The sequence below is a fragment of the Ammodytes marinus genome (assembly GCF_949987685.1).
Source record: "Ammodytes marinus genome assembly, chromosome: 2".
NCBI classification, from domain to species: domain Eukaryota; kingdom Metazoa; phylum Chordata; class Actinopteri; order Uranoscopiformes; family Ammodytidae; genus Ammodytes; species Ammodytes marinus.
Genome location: NC_137231.1, coordinates 19,372,154 through 19,389,467, shown reverse-complemented (window position 1 = coordinate 19,389,467; position 17,314 = coordinate 19,372,154). Strand labels below are relative to the sequence as shown.

The window sequence follows — 17,314 nt, the reverse complement described above, 5'->3', positions numbered from 1 at the left end:
TGGGGTCATCAACATTGCAGCAAACTTTACAGTAGTCTTGTCCTCTCATCCTTCTGTCGATGATCATCATTTATCACACAGCCTTTTATCCTATATCTGTTTGCTGATCTCGCCATTATGTGATCTAATTGAAGACTTTACTTTAGAATTAGAGGCTTTTTTTATATATGAGTCATAGACCCATCCTTTAATGGACGGTAATTTAACATCAATTTAACTGAAAAGGAAAGCAGGAAAATAAATAGAGGCCCTTTAGAGACCAGACAATAGTCTGAAATAGCTCGTAAATAATATGTCTACAAGTAAAAGGGAGACATGTAGTACAGGCTAATACACTGGACCTGCAGCTTTTACTTGAGACACTTGTATTTACTGCAAAGGTTAAATTCTTTCTGAAACACCATATATAGACACATAAGGCAGAGTATGAAAAACAAAGTTCTACTTAAATTATTTAATGTACTTTATTTTAAAGAAAACATTTCAAAGTCTTGTTTGTTCATCAGTTTCATCAATTTGGTGGATTTTTCTCAAACTTTTTCAAGTCTAAAAACTGCACAGACCTGGATTAACGGTGCTTTGACCTGCAGGGGCACAACTGAGCCAAAAGTTGACGAGCACTTGTTGGCTCAAGTGTTTAACACCAACAGCATTTGTATTATTCCCCTCCCCCTCTCCTTCACCGGTTGTAAGAGAGAAGAGGTCATTTCTGGGCAGATTTATGATGGTATATATGGTGCCCAACTCAAGCCCAAAATCAATATCATTGCTTGCCTTTTCCCTTTTTATTTTGTCTATAGCTTGGAGCAAATGAACAAGAGTGAACGGGAAACAAAAAGCTAGAAAAAAGGAAATAAAAAGCTATTGTCAGGAACACTCGTCAATACAGCTCTTGGATATGACAACACGATGATTCTACACTCTTCCATTTCTTCATCCATCAAACCCTCCCTTCTTCAAATGTATCTATTCATCACGTTTATGAATTGTTTGGAGGAATATTGAGCAGAGCATGATGGGAGTGCAGCTGTCTGAGGCCTCTGGGTGGAAGTGTCACTGAGCACCTTTTCTCATTCTGTCATTGTGCATTTGTGTGCCCTGTGTATATGGCAGTACAATGTATGCGTATTAATTCACAATCGCATGCAAATATGTACACTGTGTGTATATGTTGGGTGTAAAAATATATGTATGCATGTGTGTAGGCCTATGGGCACATTTTGAGAGATCCACTTTCTTCGTGGGTGCGTGCCATGTGACTGCGCTCAAATTCTCACAGGGACTCACATCATCATCATTACCCTGACAGCTGACAGTAAAATCCATATCAAATCTATAACTCCATTTTCCTGTTTTTGTTCCTTTCTTTCATCACCCAACTCCCTTGTCTCCCATAAATACAGGCTGCGCCATGACATGCCATTAGCTGTCCATGGATATATCATAAAAATGCAATGAAACGCGGAGACAAAAAGTCAATAAGTGCTGCATATTTTCCTCTGCCAGATACTTCACAAATATCTGGCCTATGGCATCACCCTTCCATGCAGCTGTCACACTGTTTATCTGAGTCAAACTGCTTTCATTTATTTTTCATCTTTATTTCTCCGGTGCCACAGACTTACTTCTTCTCATCGCTTCTGTCATTCCATCGTTCTTTCTTTGTCTAAATTTCATTTTTCTCAATCTGTTGTGAGCCTCTCTTTCTTTCTGTCCCTCTTACCTCTGTCAATAACACCCCTCTTCATTCGCAGTATAATTTCACCTTCTGGGTTTTGGCGTTCTTTGGCTCATACTGCAGAGTGTGCACGGGGAGGGGATGATGCTCTTTAGTTTGATAAATGTATGTTTAGCGAACACTCTAATTATCTCAACCAGAGCTAATAGGATAGATAATTACACATTATACACTCTCTCTCACTCCTCTTTGTCTTTCTTTCATTCCCCCCAACTGCTTCTTCCATTCAGTTTCCTACCTTTCTTTTCTTTCTCAACCCTACCGTGTGGTATCTTATTCTGAGAGTAATGTGATGTTTTTCCATCTGTAATTGACTAAAAATAGGTTTTCCTTGACTGTGTCATGGCCGTGTGAATGATGTCTGTCTGTGTCTTGAGGGCAGAAATTCTATATATATTTATTTGTATATGACTTTTCACCATAGAACAACTGGCACTAGAAACAGGTAGAAGGGGAAACCATACATTCTAAACATACAGCTGCTACTGACTTTTTTTTCTTTTTTTTGAGGAGATGATATCTAGAGCTACCTAATGCACAGCAACACCTGACACAGATACATAATTCAGCCTTCGCAGGTAAACATTTTTAACACTTATTAACTGTTCCGCCACATGTTGTGTCAAGCCTGAATCTTGGTAAAAAATGTGCATGGCAAATTACAGGTAAGTGTACAATGAGTAACAATATATAAAGAAATCCTTCATATGTGTTGCCATGGCATGGCAAGCCAGTGTATTACTTGCACAGGCCACAGCGAGATATTGCCAAGTGAAAGATGGAAATGTCGCCATTTTTCTATTTGTTTGGTTATTCATTTCACACCGTCTGTGAATCATGAGTCCTGGTTCCAATTACTGTCAGTGGTAAATGTAATAAAAGCCATGTTTCCATATTGTTTGTCTGATTTAATCAAGCCATTTACACACAGAGGAAGGAGAATTATGAAGAGTTCATTGTCAGTGTAACAGATATTCGTGTAGATAAACAGGAATTGGACTGGAAGAGACATTAACATTTGGTTACATAATTTTAAAATGACTTCCAAGGAGCCAACAGGCTGGTTTCAACAAGAACCTTACATCGTCAAATATGTATTTTGTGTTATCAAAATACAACTGAAAATAGATTTTTATTCACAAATGTTATTGAGGGTTATATGAGATATTTTAAAGAGTATTATTTGTTTTAGGTATATTTGGGGTCATGTTGCTGCAGGGTGCTAGAAAAGATGAATAAAATGCAAACATTGTTTACAATAAAGTACCTACACACCATCACATCTCCCTACTCCATGGGGTGAGAACCACACATGCAGATTCCCTTTGTTCACCTTCTATACCTCTCACAAAGAAATGGCTATTCAGATCAAAAATCATATCTCTCATTTAGACTTATTTCCACTGGTCTAATGTCCATTCCTTGTGTTCCTTAGCTCAAGTTATTCTCATCTCCATTCTCTCAGAAGTGGTTTATTTGCAGCATTTCAACCATGAGGTCCAAATTCATGCATGCAGTCTTCTCTGAACAGTTATTGTTGAGATATGTCTGCTACCCAAACTATGTGGTTGCCATTGACAATTTCACTCTAAGAATGCCACTAACCATCTATCAGGACCTCGATCAATCTCAACATCATTGGCAACAGGAACACATTTGACAGATACGACGAGAAATTTTTTAGTAAAAACTGACAGACGGACAAAGCGCTCTGTCAAACCTTTCCACCGTCGCTTCAGGGGACAAGGCAATATTTCACTGATCTATAGAAGAGAGAGGAATTCCACTGCCACTGGGTAAAACATAGGTCCAAATTAAATTCCACTCATACTCTCCCAGCACTGCCTGGGGGTATCCCACGACCTCGGCAACAGAAAGGTCATTAAAAAGGAAGGGCTCGCCAGGAGGGAGGAGGGAGGAGGGGAAGGCAGGAGATGGAGAGGGGGCGAATGCGTAAAGAGTAGGAGGAGGGAGGTATAGAAATCTTGAGAAATAACAGTATACTGTGGATGGAAATTGAAGCACAAAAGCAAACCCCTCATTTTATGATATGCTCTTCTCATAGTCCCCTCTTTTTCAGATCAATCATTTCTTTACATAATGTCTGATTCTTTGTTTTCCGCAGAGAGGTAATCAACTGCTATCAGATCCAGACCTGGAGCCAAAGTACATATCTGACGATGCTTCAAATATGTATTTTGTTGAGGTGTGTCTGTTTTAGTCTGTCAGAAATGTGAGCATTTTTGAATGAGGGCACAGCACAAGATAAGAAAAAACCTACCTAAATAAATCATGCTATGCCCTCTTATTCAATATGTATTTAACCACCGTTTGGCAAGCTCATCCTTTGAGAGTGGATTTGAGTTTAAATTAGCTAAGTAATAAGTAAACTGAATGAACTGGACTTTGCCTAAAAAAACAAAACAACAACAACAAGGAGACCAAAAATCTATGAAATAAAAAGCAGAGCAGCTTAAAAGCAAAGACAGATGAAAGAATGTAATAAATATCTTCTGGGAGCCAGATAACAGGTTTCCCCACTGTGTTTAATGAACCCCAGAAGAAAGCTTCTATCATTTCAACTGACGTGGTGCATCTTTTATATTTCTGATTTCAAAAGTCATGCAGTGTGAATAATTTCTCCAAATAAATGTCAACCTCTACTGTTGAATGAAGCGGTTGAGTCAAATTACAGAAGACATGAAAACTTCCAAAGATGAAAGAGATCATGAAAACGTCCTTTCTGCCTTAATATATTTTTTTTCCTTTTTTTCTTGTCTCCCTTCTCATGATAGTGATTGTTTCCTGATTAGAAACTTTTAATAAACGTCCCAGTGGGGGATCGTTGCCAGGGATAAGCTGCAGCGCGGCATGTGGTGTGGCTAACTGTTACGGCTAAGACTTCCCGGGTGTTTTTCATTAACTGGTCATAAAGGGAGCCTCTGTGTGGAGCCATTAGAACTGGCCCCCGATCTTCTCCACAGAGCACTCAGAGGTACTACCCACCAAGAAACAAAGAGGCAGAAAGGAGAGAAATATGGTGGTAATTGCATCTCTAAAGAACCGTTAAATAAGCTTTTGATTTTTTGATTTTGCATTTTTTTTCCCCCATTTTCAACAATCTTAGCAAGTCCTGCAAACCCTGCTGTTTGCCCGAGAAGTGCTACAGACAGACGCACTTCCTCCGTGACAAATGGTGCCGCCACTGGTGCTTTTTTTCCAACTAGAACTTGCCAGCTCCCTGCCTGTGATGGCGACAAGTTATGTTTGTGAGAACACAAAAACAATGCTGAGGTACTGCTATGGGGAATTCAACCAAGCTAAAGCCATTGTTAAATATTTAATCAACCTGTGTGTCTGACAATGAATGTCTCCTACTGATCATTTCAACTTGCAAACCTTCAACAACCAGACCTATAATGTAGATTCACTATATATCAGTGCATAACAATGTGAAACACAGACATTTTTTGGACTGTGCACATATGGCGGTCAATTATCCTACTGTCTACATTAGGATTTAGCATAACAAAAACAGTGAGTGAGCCACATCGACGTCGTCAATCAACACAATATACTGCAGCATGACAGAAAACTACACAAAGTCATTACCATGACAAATGGCAAACAGTGCAGACAGATATATGAGAAAGAGACTATTACAGAAGTGATCAACACAAAATTCTAAATGGATCATTCTAAGTTTTCAAATGTGTCTCATTTCACTCACTCATTTGTGATGTGCACAAAATGCGAGTGATCAACATTATCCGAATGCATAAACAATAAAAACATTAACGATAATGTAAAAATATAAATCCCTGTGTGCTGACGAAAGAACTATGAGTGTAGAAACTGAAACTGTAACAGATACCATGCTTACAGTTACAGAGACATTCAGCACAACTCAGATGATAAAGTTGCAGCTCTTCTCCGAGATGAAGGTGACTCTGACCTCTGACCTCGCTACGTAAGAACTCCCAGAGAATTTCTCAATGGAGATTGCTGATTGCTCACTTACTAATGCAGGTGTATCATGAGGCCCCTCTTCACAGAGTCCAGCTGGCTTTATGTCCTACCAGGTAGTTAGTTACATTCACTTGGTGTAAATCACTCGATGATTAGACAGCAGGAATAAAAACCAGGACTCTGGCGGTGAGGGCTGTTAAATACTGAGCCTGGTTAGACCTAAGAACAGCTGTCTTCTAACTTGTGAAACATCGTTTTTACGAATGTGAATTGCTTTTTTATTATCAAGACTGACATTGCTCATAGATGTAACAGTTTAGGGGCCATTCAATACTGGATAAAAAAGGGTCAAAATATCCTCCCACACTGCTTTATTTTGTGTTTTAAAATCATATATTATCATTTTGGCAGTGGAGTGGGAATGTCCAATTTGAAGGTGGGTTCCATTGGAGAAAAGCAATTTCCTATCCATGTATATGCGTAACCGTGTTTGTAAGAGTTCAAAACAGTAAGCAAAATGAAACTTCTAAAATAAGGTCGGAGGTAGGGGAAAAGTATAGGATCACAAACCAAACTCAGTAATGTGGAACAGGACAACTAAAATGTCTTACACCTGTGTTGAGTAATGAATTACCCTTTAAGCTCTCTTTCTAGATAGAAGCATAGTTTGCAGTGTTAAAATTAGTTCTGAAATCTTCTGCTGAAAGATTCAGGGGCACTTTACATGACAACACGAAACGGTGCAAACGCGGAAATATTCTCGCGGTTGCACTATATCATTTACATGAAAACAGCAAACGGAAGCATGAAACCGCAAGTTTTGGAGATCTACTCCCAGGGAGGATTTTTTGGAAAACACAACAGTTTTGGTTTCTAGTAAACACCGAAACCATTTTCCCTGGTAACGCTGACGTCACGTATGCGTAGTCTATAACATTTGCTGTCATAATACCCACACGCGAGTTATAAAGTTAGAAAACAAAATAACATGCAAGGTGTCTCCGCGGCACCATCGCTGTGATCAGCGGAGAGTGTCGTGCAGGGCTCAAATATAACACTCGCCAATTTAGTCTAAGCGATTAGTAAGTTATTGAGACCACCCAACACTTTTTCTGGGGAAAGATTTGTGCTCTGCCGGTTTTTCTACCAAAATAAACGTGTGTAGCTTCTATATGCCAGGGACACGGCTCTCTCTACATTAAAAAAACACTATCCATAGTTCAGCGTGCAGCGGTTAAGTTACTGTTCAACAAAAGGAGCATTAAGGCTACGGCTTCACAGTAAAAGCATTTCACTGGCTAAACATTAACAGCATTTCACTGGACAAACGTGAGTCGACTTTTATTTTGAAGTACGCTTAACAGGAAAGTAGCCGCTCACAAAGCCCCTTCACTATCAGCATGTCTTCTGTTTTCACGAGTTCAATGCGGTGAAATAAGAGGACAGAAAGCTTGTAATTTACAATACTTGTAACCCCAAGCTTACACCAACCGCTTTATGAACGTTAATGGCATTACTTTTCGGTTACAGTAAGGTTTTATGCATAAAATTGTACCGCAAGAGCTATCTACTAGGCTGTGTCACCGCTGACTATTGGCTTGGCATGGCTGCCTGCTACACTGCTACTACAGCAATTGCGTCCCGTTTCCTCTGAAAACATGTGTACGAGTGAAGATGTCAGATAAATTGTGTCTGAACAGGTTTTTTTTTTAAACCAAAAACGGGAAAACTGTCATGTTTTCACTGTGTAAAGTGCCCCTCAGATTACACTTCTAACCTTTGATGTTAATCAGAGTAAATCCCAGGGTGCCAAGAAGTGTATTTAAAAATACAAATTCTTTATCTAGAATATTAAAATGTGGTAGCATAGACTTCAGCAAGAAATTTACATTAAATTCTCCAAGAAGAATTTTTTCAAAATTGGAGTCGGTAAGATTTACTGTAACCCTCTCACCATGTTGCTTCTCTGTGTTTCTTCGTTAGCACTATGTTGTAATGCAAGTAAACAACATTAACAGTCCAAAGATATCCAGCTTTCACAATCCAAGCATTTTCACAGTTTCAAATATACGTAGTACCATTGTTGCAGTTAATCAATTCGCTGACATTAAATTCAAGTACAGTGCACATTATGCTCGAGTCGGATAAAGATTGTAAAACTTCCATATTTCTACACTGAGAAACAAATCATCTTCGTTTCAGGATTACTGAACTCAAAACAAAAAAATCTACACTTATATCTCAAAACTAAATTCCCCGTTGAAATCAACATCCTTTACTTTAATTTTAAAAGTGGAGTAGGCCTATGTGATTTCTTGAGAATGTGAAAATCAGTGAATATCTCCTCACTGTCCGCTACCTGTCCATACTGTATGTGAACTGAAAATAAATCAGGTGTTTATACACAGCCTAGGCTCTGTTAACTAGTATGTTTACAAAGGGCAAGTAAACAAAAGGTCAACTTTAATAATTGTTGTTGTCCTACGCTGTCAATTTTGTTTATGCTGCAAAAATTTTCAGTTTAGTTTTTTTTATGACACAACCAATTTTGGAGTAACAAGTCAATGTTCTGCAAGTGTAAAGTAGTCCAACAACTACTTTCCTTTCCACCAACTGTATCAGAACTAAAACAGAAAATTACTTTGCAGTTTACATGAAAATACTGGCAGTATTTAGAGAAAAAAGAAACATAGGAGTAAAATGAAAATGGATAACATTGTAATCAGGCGGGGCATCTTTATGATTAAAGAGTAGATTTTGTTGTTGGATTAATTTTTTAAGCTCTCTCAAATGGATTTACCTCATTTGACACTAACGAGATTCTGTATAATATTGAAACAATCCTAATTACATAAAGTTATGGCATTTTCACTACTTTTACAAATGTTGTTAATACTCGGGTCACAGATTGAGTTACGCTTACGAATACGGTAGACGTTTAAAAGACACAATTCAGTGAAACCTGTTTGTATGAGGTTTACAGAAATTAGTGTTTGTGAGGCACTCTTGTGTATCATTGCTTTAAAATCTTTATACATTTTCTTTATAAAACACTGAAGTCACTATGATAAAACTAATATTCTAAACTAAATTTATTTATAACGATAAACATAGAAGAAGAAGCATGGTGTCCCTTTGTTTTAGGCAAAAAAAAACTAAAATTACTTTTGAAATACAACTTAACAAAGTTACAATTATAAGTAGATGATTTTAGGTTTGTATCTTAATCAGTTTGCGGGAAAAACAGTAAAGCCAGAGAGAGAAACACAGAAAAATTGAGAAAAAAGAAACGAACATGGGTGAGGAACAAGAAACTTGTCATCATGGATTGTGACTTATTTTCTTCGACATTAATGATCATAAGGAGGAAGAGAGGAAAGAAGAAAAGAAAACTAACTGCGGGAAAACAGGACCCATAGCACATTGAGTCAGATGCTCCCTTTGCGACGGCTCATTTACGAAAGCAAAAACTTGGCACGTGATGTTGTTTTTAATTCATCTTAAGACTTTTCTGTCAAGTAGGATTCAACGGTTTTACAACAGAAAATTGGCATGAGGATAAAAACAAGTGATACATAGTCTCTCTGTAGGAGAGACTGGGAGACAGAGGGACACAGGGAGTAAAAGGGAAAGAGACTTACTTTAGCCAGTAGTGATAATGCCATACGTTCTGTGGCCGATTTGAAAACTGCTGTGTGCTGCTTTTTGTAGTGCTCTTCTATCTCTTCTTTTGCCTGAATACAAACACACAGCATCCACACACATTCCAATGAGGATATACAAAAGGTTTCTGTCAAGAAAAAATTAATATCAGGTCATATATCTTGAAAGAAATAAAGAAAAACAGTAGTAAAATAGATCAATGACTATACTGATGGATCTTACTACCTCATAAGTTCCTGGACTTGGGACCTCTATCGATTCCTTGTTGCGGAAGACGGAGTTGCGTTGAACGCTGGAGCCAAAGCCTCCCTTCCTGGTTTTCTCTAAAATTCCCTTTTTAAAGCTATCACGGGCTAAACCATGCTGAAACACATTATAGGACCCGGGACCTGTAATGAGTAAAGAAAGGTTGGGATTATGAGTTTGTTTTTATATATTTTTTTTTTATTATTGTCCTGAGATAAATTGGCCCAAGACAACATCCTCCTTACTCTCTCTAAAACCTTCTAGATCTGTCCAAATCTCTACTATGATGCAAGGGAATTACACATTAGACATAGACATTAGACACATGTAGCGTAAGTGTAAACTTTGGCAGACCCGGGTTCGAATCCGGCCTGTGGTCGTTCTCTGCATGTCATTCCCCTCTTTGCAACATTTCATCTCTATCTCTGCACTATCAATAAAGCATTGAAAATGGCAACAACAAAAAAAGTATCTAAAACATGGCACACACATGCTAACAAAAAAATGCAGCAATATGCTGGAAAAAAAATATCTTTACTATATGAAGTGAAAAGCCTCAATTATTAATTCTAGCTAAATTCATGGTTAGAAAAATATTTTTGTTCAAGAAACATTTTCTTTACTTTTGCAGTAAATGAAACAATGCTAGATATTTCTAAAATAGAGAACTGGGTTGCATCTGTAAGATATAAAAACATACATCAAAGCGGAATATCACTTTGAACAGCATCCAAATTGAACACAGCATGTATTGGCAGTGGCACACACACGTACTGACCGTCCTCATACTGACCTGGGAACATTTTGTTGTTGGGGGTGAAGCGCACTGCGGTACCGCCAAATGGGCTTTTTTTCTCTCCTGTGTTCTTCTTAAGCAGCTCTAGGGCACAGCGTGGGTCATTATACACACCAACAGGGGGCGCCACCTCTTTGACAGGGTTAAACCTCTGACGGAGGGAGATAAAGGGAATGACACAGATAAGATAAGATGAGTAGAAAAATAACGTAAATGTCGGATATGGAATTGGAAAAATGCCTCTTAAGTACCTAGCACACATTGGAATTGTACAGTTCAACCATTTATATATATTTTTTTATTGATGAACAGATGTCCATGTTAATATTGTGTGAGCTCGCACACCAATTTAATTGCTACTGATAAAGGCCAATGAACAATAATCTGCTGTTGAGGTGTATTGCCTTTTTAATAGAGTGGTGGTTAAAAAAAAAGTGTTTTTTTTTCTTCTTACAGTGTAGCATTGAATTTAGTTCCATACAGATACATTGCTAATAACACATTTAATAATTGGCATTATTATATTGTATAATATTTATCAAGTTCACCATGTTAGTTAGCATTTATATCATTGGGGTTAGAATTAAAAACAACTGACTCCGATGGGAATGTCATTAGCTTTTTAGATGCCAACTGAAGTATTAAGAAGACACTTTTAAAAAGACAAAGACAGATTGAAAAAGACTGACATTCTCATCCACAGAGGAATACCGCTACTCTGCTGTTTTGCAATTTCAATTGCATGACAAAATTGAAAAGTTGTATTAGAAAATCAAAGCACCTTAAACTAAACTGAGAAGAATCATTAAAAAAAATTGTTAAAGAAAGCATTAGAAAAATTCAAGAAAAGCATGAGAGAACAAAGTGGTAAAATGAGGAAGGAGAAAATTAGATGGAGGAAACAGCATCTCAAAATCAAAACAAATGATGTGCACAATCGGGTACATAATGTTCTTTGACTGTTTTGCTAATATCAGAGCCGATTGAGCAGTGCTGCAACTGCTGGGCAGCCTCACTTCTAGGGGATACATATTTGTATCTGGTAGCCTAATATAACAATAAAAGCAGTAGAGTTTCCAGTCAAAATGACTGAAGGTGAACTTTGTTTTGGTAAATTTCTCTTCGGCCTCTAACATATTACCATTTAACCAGCTGTTATCGGGCGCAACAGAGGAATATAAAGCTTATGCCCAAACTATAAAAATAACTTGAATATAACCAACAATTGGAAACCTGCCAGACATTGATTCCTTGGCACCTTCCCTTAAAAAAAATTATTGTAATATTACCCTACAACAATATTGTAAATATTGTTGTAGGGTAATGGAAATTGTGAGCACAGTTGTATTATTGAACTTTAAGTTGTTAAAGGAGAAATGAGAGGAACAGAAGAACAAGCAAAGAGCTGTAGCTGCAGGATGAGATGGAGAGATTATTTGGAGAGAGAAAAAAGAAAAAAGGAGGGGCAGAAGATACAAGACATGCAGTTTCAAGGCCAAAGCAAACTGTGTTGATTCACAGAACTGGGGTTTGTGGCCTTCTTTCGATCCACCACTGCTGTGCTGGCTTTGATAAGTCTTATTCATTGGCAAAAAAAAAATTCTCCCTCAAACTTACTGAGCTTTGATGGCACTCGAGTCCATATTGAGGCTTCATCTATTTCAAAGGTGGATTTTTGGTTTGCTTCCTGTTGCTCCATTTCCAAACTCGTATGAAAGGAATTGCCAGAAGGAATACTTGCTAAACGCCAACATGTTATCTATGCAAGGTGTCTCTCTGTCGGCACAACAGTGACAGAATGTCTGTTTATGTGGATTAAAGAGGCCACAGAGCGATGGAACAACAGAGGTATTGTAAGTGGCCTAATGCTCCTCTAGTGCTCCTCTAGCACCAAACAAAATGTAGACGTGAAGAGAGATTTACAGGCAGTACGTCTGCATCTAAAGTCAATGCAAAGACACAAATCCACTGTGGGCAGTACAACAAAAAAAAGGCACTTTGCATTCTCAGGATGCTAGAGTGCAGAGTCAGCTAGAGAAGAGTTCCTATGATTGATTCATTTTTTGAATGGTTTTCTAGGGCTTAAGGCTCCGAGCTTACTTTGTGTGATCATTAAAAAAAAAAAAACATTTAAATTTGAAAATGAACAGCCCATGTTTCTTCACTCCTAAACTACAAATAAAATTACAATTGATTGTTTTTACCTCACGGGTTGTGAAGCATGGCCACCAGGGACAGCAGGGGCTCAAGAGACTGAAGGATGAAACATGTGAATAGAAAGGACTGAAAATATATAGAGAAAATTAACACTTTTTGAGAGGATGGAAAGGGGAGTAGAGGGAAGGGAAACATAATTATAAACTAGAACTGCAAGCAGTTTTTACCGGGGGCCAAGCCTCCGACGCGACTCGTCGTCAACCGCTGCGCCGGCCGCTCACTCCGCAGAATCTGCGGATGTAAAGTTTTTGACCGTGGGATGTTCGGTGCGGGAGTTGTATAGGTATCGCTGTTTACGGATGAATTTCGCGAAAGTGCCACGGTGGAACGATGCAGCTCAATTCACAGAACAAGTGGATATCAAGTTTTTTAATGTGCGATGTGTGGTTGGCGAGTTATGAGCAAAAGCAGATTGTCAGCCTTGACAAAATGGCCGCCGGAGCTAATTGCACAATGTAATGTCAATGGACATGCTAACATTCCCGCCTTTTTTCTTTGACGGAAAAAAAAAATCTAATTTTATTAAAAAGTCCCTTTAACATTACTATTTCTTGGCCATATTTTTCATATAGACTTGGGTATGCCCCTTGATGGTTTCCCGTGAGTTTTAAGAAAATTCCTCTGGCCAATTAGGAGATATAAAATTTCCTAATTTATGGCGCCCCCTTATGGCGAAAATGTCCAAATTTTTTATTGAACGCAATTAAGGGTAGCCCCAACATATGTCTAAAATTTGGACTTGATCCGACTTATGATTTTGGATTTATGAATTTTTTCGTAAAACGTAGCTAATCAACAAATATTTAAAACGCTACCGTTTCGTTATCCATGGTCGGATCAAAATTCTTTCGTATGATTTCTTTCCGTGTGGGTCGGTAGATGTTCTGTGCAAAGTTTGGTGTCGATTGTCCAAAAATTGTAGGAGGAGTAGCGAAAAATATGTTTTGCAGTTTTCGCGATTTTGCGAAAAATCTATAATATCGCAAATGGGCGTGGCCTATGCCAAATGATGCAGCTGACTCCAGTGAATATGTGGATATAAAGTTTTTGGCTGTGGGACGTTCGGTGTGGGAGTTATGACCCCAAACGCGTTTTCCTTGGTGTAGCGCCACCTAGTGGCCGGCATGTCTGAATTTTTCTGTAGTCCGAGAGGCCGGGGGTCTGAACTAGTCATGCAAGTGGCATGTCCCAACCCTTTACGGTTTGGGCTGCAGCACCACTTTTACTCGGAGAAAAATTAAAATAACTAGAACTGCAAGCAGTTTTTACCGGGGGCCAAGCCTCCGACGCGACTCGTCGTCAACCGCCGCGCCGGCCGCTCACTCCGCAGACTCTGCGGATGTAAAGTTTTTGACCGTGGGATGTTCGGTGCGGGAGTTGTATAGGTATCGCTGTTTACGGATGAATTTCGCGAAAGTGCCACGGTGGAACGATGCAGCTCAATTCACAGAACAAGTGGATGTCAAGTTTTTTACAGGGCTTGGGAACCGCGTTGCTGTGCAAAACGCGGTCCCAGCTCCTGCTCGGGCTTGGCCCCCTAATGAGGGGAACCTGCAACCTTAACAAGAAGAAAATATAGGTTAATGTTTGGGAGATAATGGAAAAATGGAGGGAACAAAAAGGAAAACGGGATGGGTGGAAGAGAAAAAGTGGAATCGAGTAAAAGGCTTGTTTTGACAAAGTGTCGGATTGATGCTTTGATATTGGGAAATTGGGAAGTCAAAGGATGGAGAAGAGCAGAGAACTGGAAGATTTCCAGCTGTTTCTCTTATCTTCCCATCCTTCCCTCCTTCCCCCGTTTCCTTTCCATCCCTCCGTGGGGGTAACAGTGTCAGATGGAACCGGACTCACAGCGAGACGAAGATCTAAGAAAAATGTTACTCTAATTTCTGCATCGCAAATTACTTGTGACACATGCACGCACACACACACACACACACACACACACACACACACACACACACACACACACACACACACACACACACGAGCGAGTTCCATGGTACGTATCGCTGACGACATCACAGGGTCTATGCACCAACAGCACAGCATGTGGCCAGGGAAATTAGGTCACAGCAAACTATGCCACACACTCACTCACTCACTCACACACACACACACACACACACACACACACACACACACACATACAGAGATCAAATTAACTCCAGAATCTTCCATCAGTTGTTCCCAACGGTGAACTTGCGAAGGTTTTATGTTTCAGACGTTATAAAGGTAATTTCAGGTAACTAGGGTGTGTGGGTGTGTGTGTGTGTGTGTGTGTGTGTGTGTGTGTGTGTGTGTGTGTGTGTGTGTGTGTGTGTGTGTGTGTGTGTCTGCGCACGGGCATACAACGTCACAATGTGCCTTTGTGTCAGGGTGATAATTAAAACATCACTCAGAGAGCTTCACAGGAGTGAATGTGTGGGCCAGTGCCACAGAGGAGTTCAGCTATTCCTAGGACGTGACGCTACTAGGGGTGCGAACATTTACAAAAATGTCTAACCGTGTACACAACGGAATTTTACTATGTGCGTAGTTTACGTCAACCGGGTAACTTTAATCTTTAGGTTATCTTTCATAACTCGTCCGTGGCTGTGACTCGAGCCCGAGCATGGCGACTCCCTGTGTGTGTGTGTGTGTGTGTGTGTGCGCGCCGATACACACACTCACACACACACACCGAGGGACAGACAGATTCGGCAGACTAGCTTTTATCCTCCCCAATTAGTTTATTAGTGATGTAAAATCAATAAATGTGTGTCTACAGAACATATTTAAAAAACTTTGAAAAAAAGAATTTTAAATTTGAAAAAAATAAATTAAAACGGTTTTCGTTTATTGATTTTTCCTAAACGGTTATGATTTATTAAACGGTTACACCTATACACGTGTACACGTGCACACCCCTAGACGCTACATATTTCCACATCCTTCATCCCCGCTCCTCTGGGCCTCTTAATAAACTCATCTTCACCCCCATCGGAAACCTTCTACTCTCCACACATCAATTAAACAAGCAAAGCCAGACTCTGTGTCTTGGATCTGTGACTTAATCTTAAATATATATTCCAAATTCCAATCTAATGTCCTTTGAGAAATTGTAAATTGAATTTATTTGCCTCCCATACATTAAGTCTGAGAAATGTTTTCAATATGCACTGTTTTCTCCCTGTGTATAGCGCATTATGCAGAGTAGCACCACTACATTTATGGATGCAAATGAGTTTATCTCAGCGGGTTAAATTAGTATTGGTGCAGCTTGATCTGTATTATTACACCAAATGTAAAAGTTAAAGATGTTGAATTAGATTCCTGTGTAGCTTCAGGTGGTACATATGCATATACACAAAGCACTGAAAGGCTTTACTGTGAACCATGTTTACCTAGTTCTGTTTGGGCTGTACCTTAGTCTGAGAGAGGAAGGGACATGTGACCTTTGGCAGGTTCCCACTGGACTTCACAGGCTTCTCAAACTGACCTCTGATGTGGTACTGGCCCGGACCAGGAACTCCCTGATGGGAACCAGAAATACAAGAAATGTGCAGTTAGTACAAGGTTATATTTGAAGATACATGCTTCATCATGTCATACTAATTTTCATGTAGTTATGCCAGACAGAAGATAAGGAGAAGCGAAAGAGACGAGAAAGAGGAGACAAGAACAGAGCGTTGCTTCGATTTCTTTCTCACGGTAAATGAAGGGAACAGGGAGGTAAAGAAAGTATGCAAAGAGTACTATGAAGGTGAACTGAATGCAAAACACAGAAGAGATAAATAAAGCAATGTCAGAGGAGCGACCAACTTGTGAAAACCCACAGAAAATGAGTAATAATATAAAATATAATTTTTTTCTCCACTTTGCAATTAAGAGCAACATGTGTGTTCCTTTCATAGTCAGAGGAAACAATCATGTCATATAAAAAACAACTGCACCACTTCAGTGCAATAATTATTGTAACTTTCAGTTAAGAAAAGAGGAAAGGAAACATTTTAACATCCCCTAATGAAGATCCAGGACATTTTTCGATTTGTGTTAAGCCCCCAAGGTTGCTGAGCCAGAGGTGGTCTAACTATGTCTGCGGTAAAACATTATGGATTTCTGTGGTGATTGTTAACAGTTACACCCGAATCTGGAGGGGGAACAGTGGTGAATTTGAGCACAATATGTCTTCCCCATAAAAACTAACTACGTTCTCTTCTTGCCTGTTTCTTGTTCTCAGAATCTAAAAGGCCACACACAGATATACAGAATAATGATATATTATTCTGTATTTTTTTTTAAGATATTTTTTGGGCATTTTTATGCTTTATTGATAGTGTAGAGACTTTTTTTCAGATCTGTGCCAGACCTGCTTTGAGTCATTTAAGAGTCAATAGGAAATCAAGTTAGAGAAATTAGGTTCAGAAATCCTTTCAGAGCTTATATATCATGTTTGACACTGAATTTACACAAGCACACACGCAGCCGAAGGCAGTGCCAGAAGATGTACTTACTGTATATACTGAATGTATTTTAAAAGTGTGTTGTTCATCTAAAGTCGCTTGTTCAGTTTTAAAAGGATGATACTCCTGGATTGAGTGTCAGACAATTTCAGATGTTTTCTTATCTGTGGGAGCAGTACTGTTTCCCTATTTCTAAAAATAACAAGTGTTGCAAACATAAGAGCATCATCCATTGGAATG

General features: G+C 39.0%; 1 protein-coding gene across 1 annotated transcript in view; it reads right to left on the bottom strand.

Annotated features, from left to right (window-relative positions):
* Positions 1-17,314, bottom strand: part of stpg2 (sperm-tail PG-rich repeat containing 2) — a gene marked incomplete at both ends in the record, with an annotated part of 54,898 nt that overhangs the window by 23,482 nt on the left and 14,102 nt on the right. Inside the window, 5 exon segments of the mRNA XM_080035187.1 lie at positions 9,349-9,441; positions 9,596-9,759; positions 10,406-10,422; positions 10,424-10,563; positions 16,037-16,144. Of these exon segments, the coding sequence (XP_079891313.1) occupies positions 9,349-9,441; positions 9,596-9,759; positions 10,406-10,422; positions 10,424-10,563; positions 16,037-16,144 (522 nt within the window).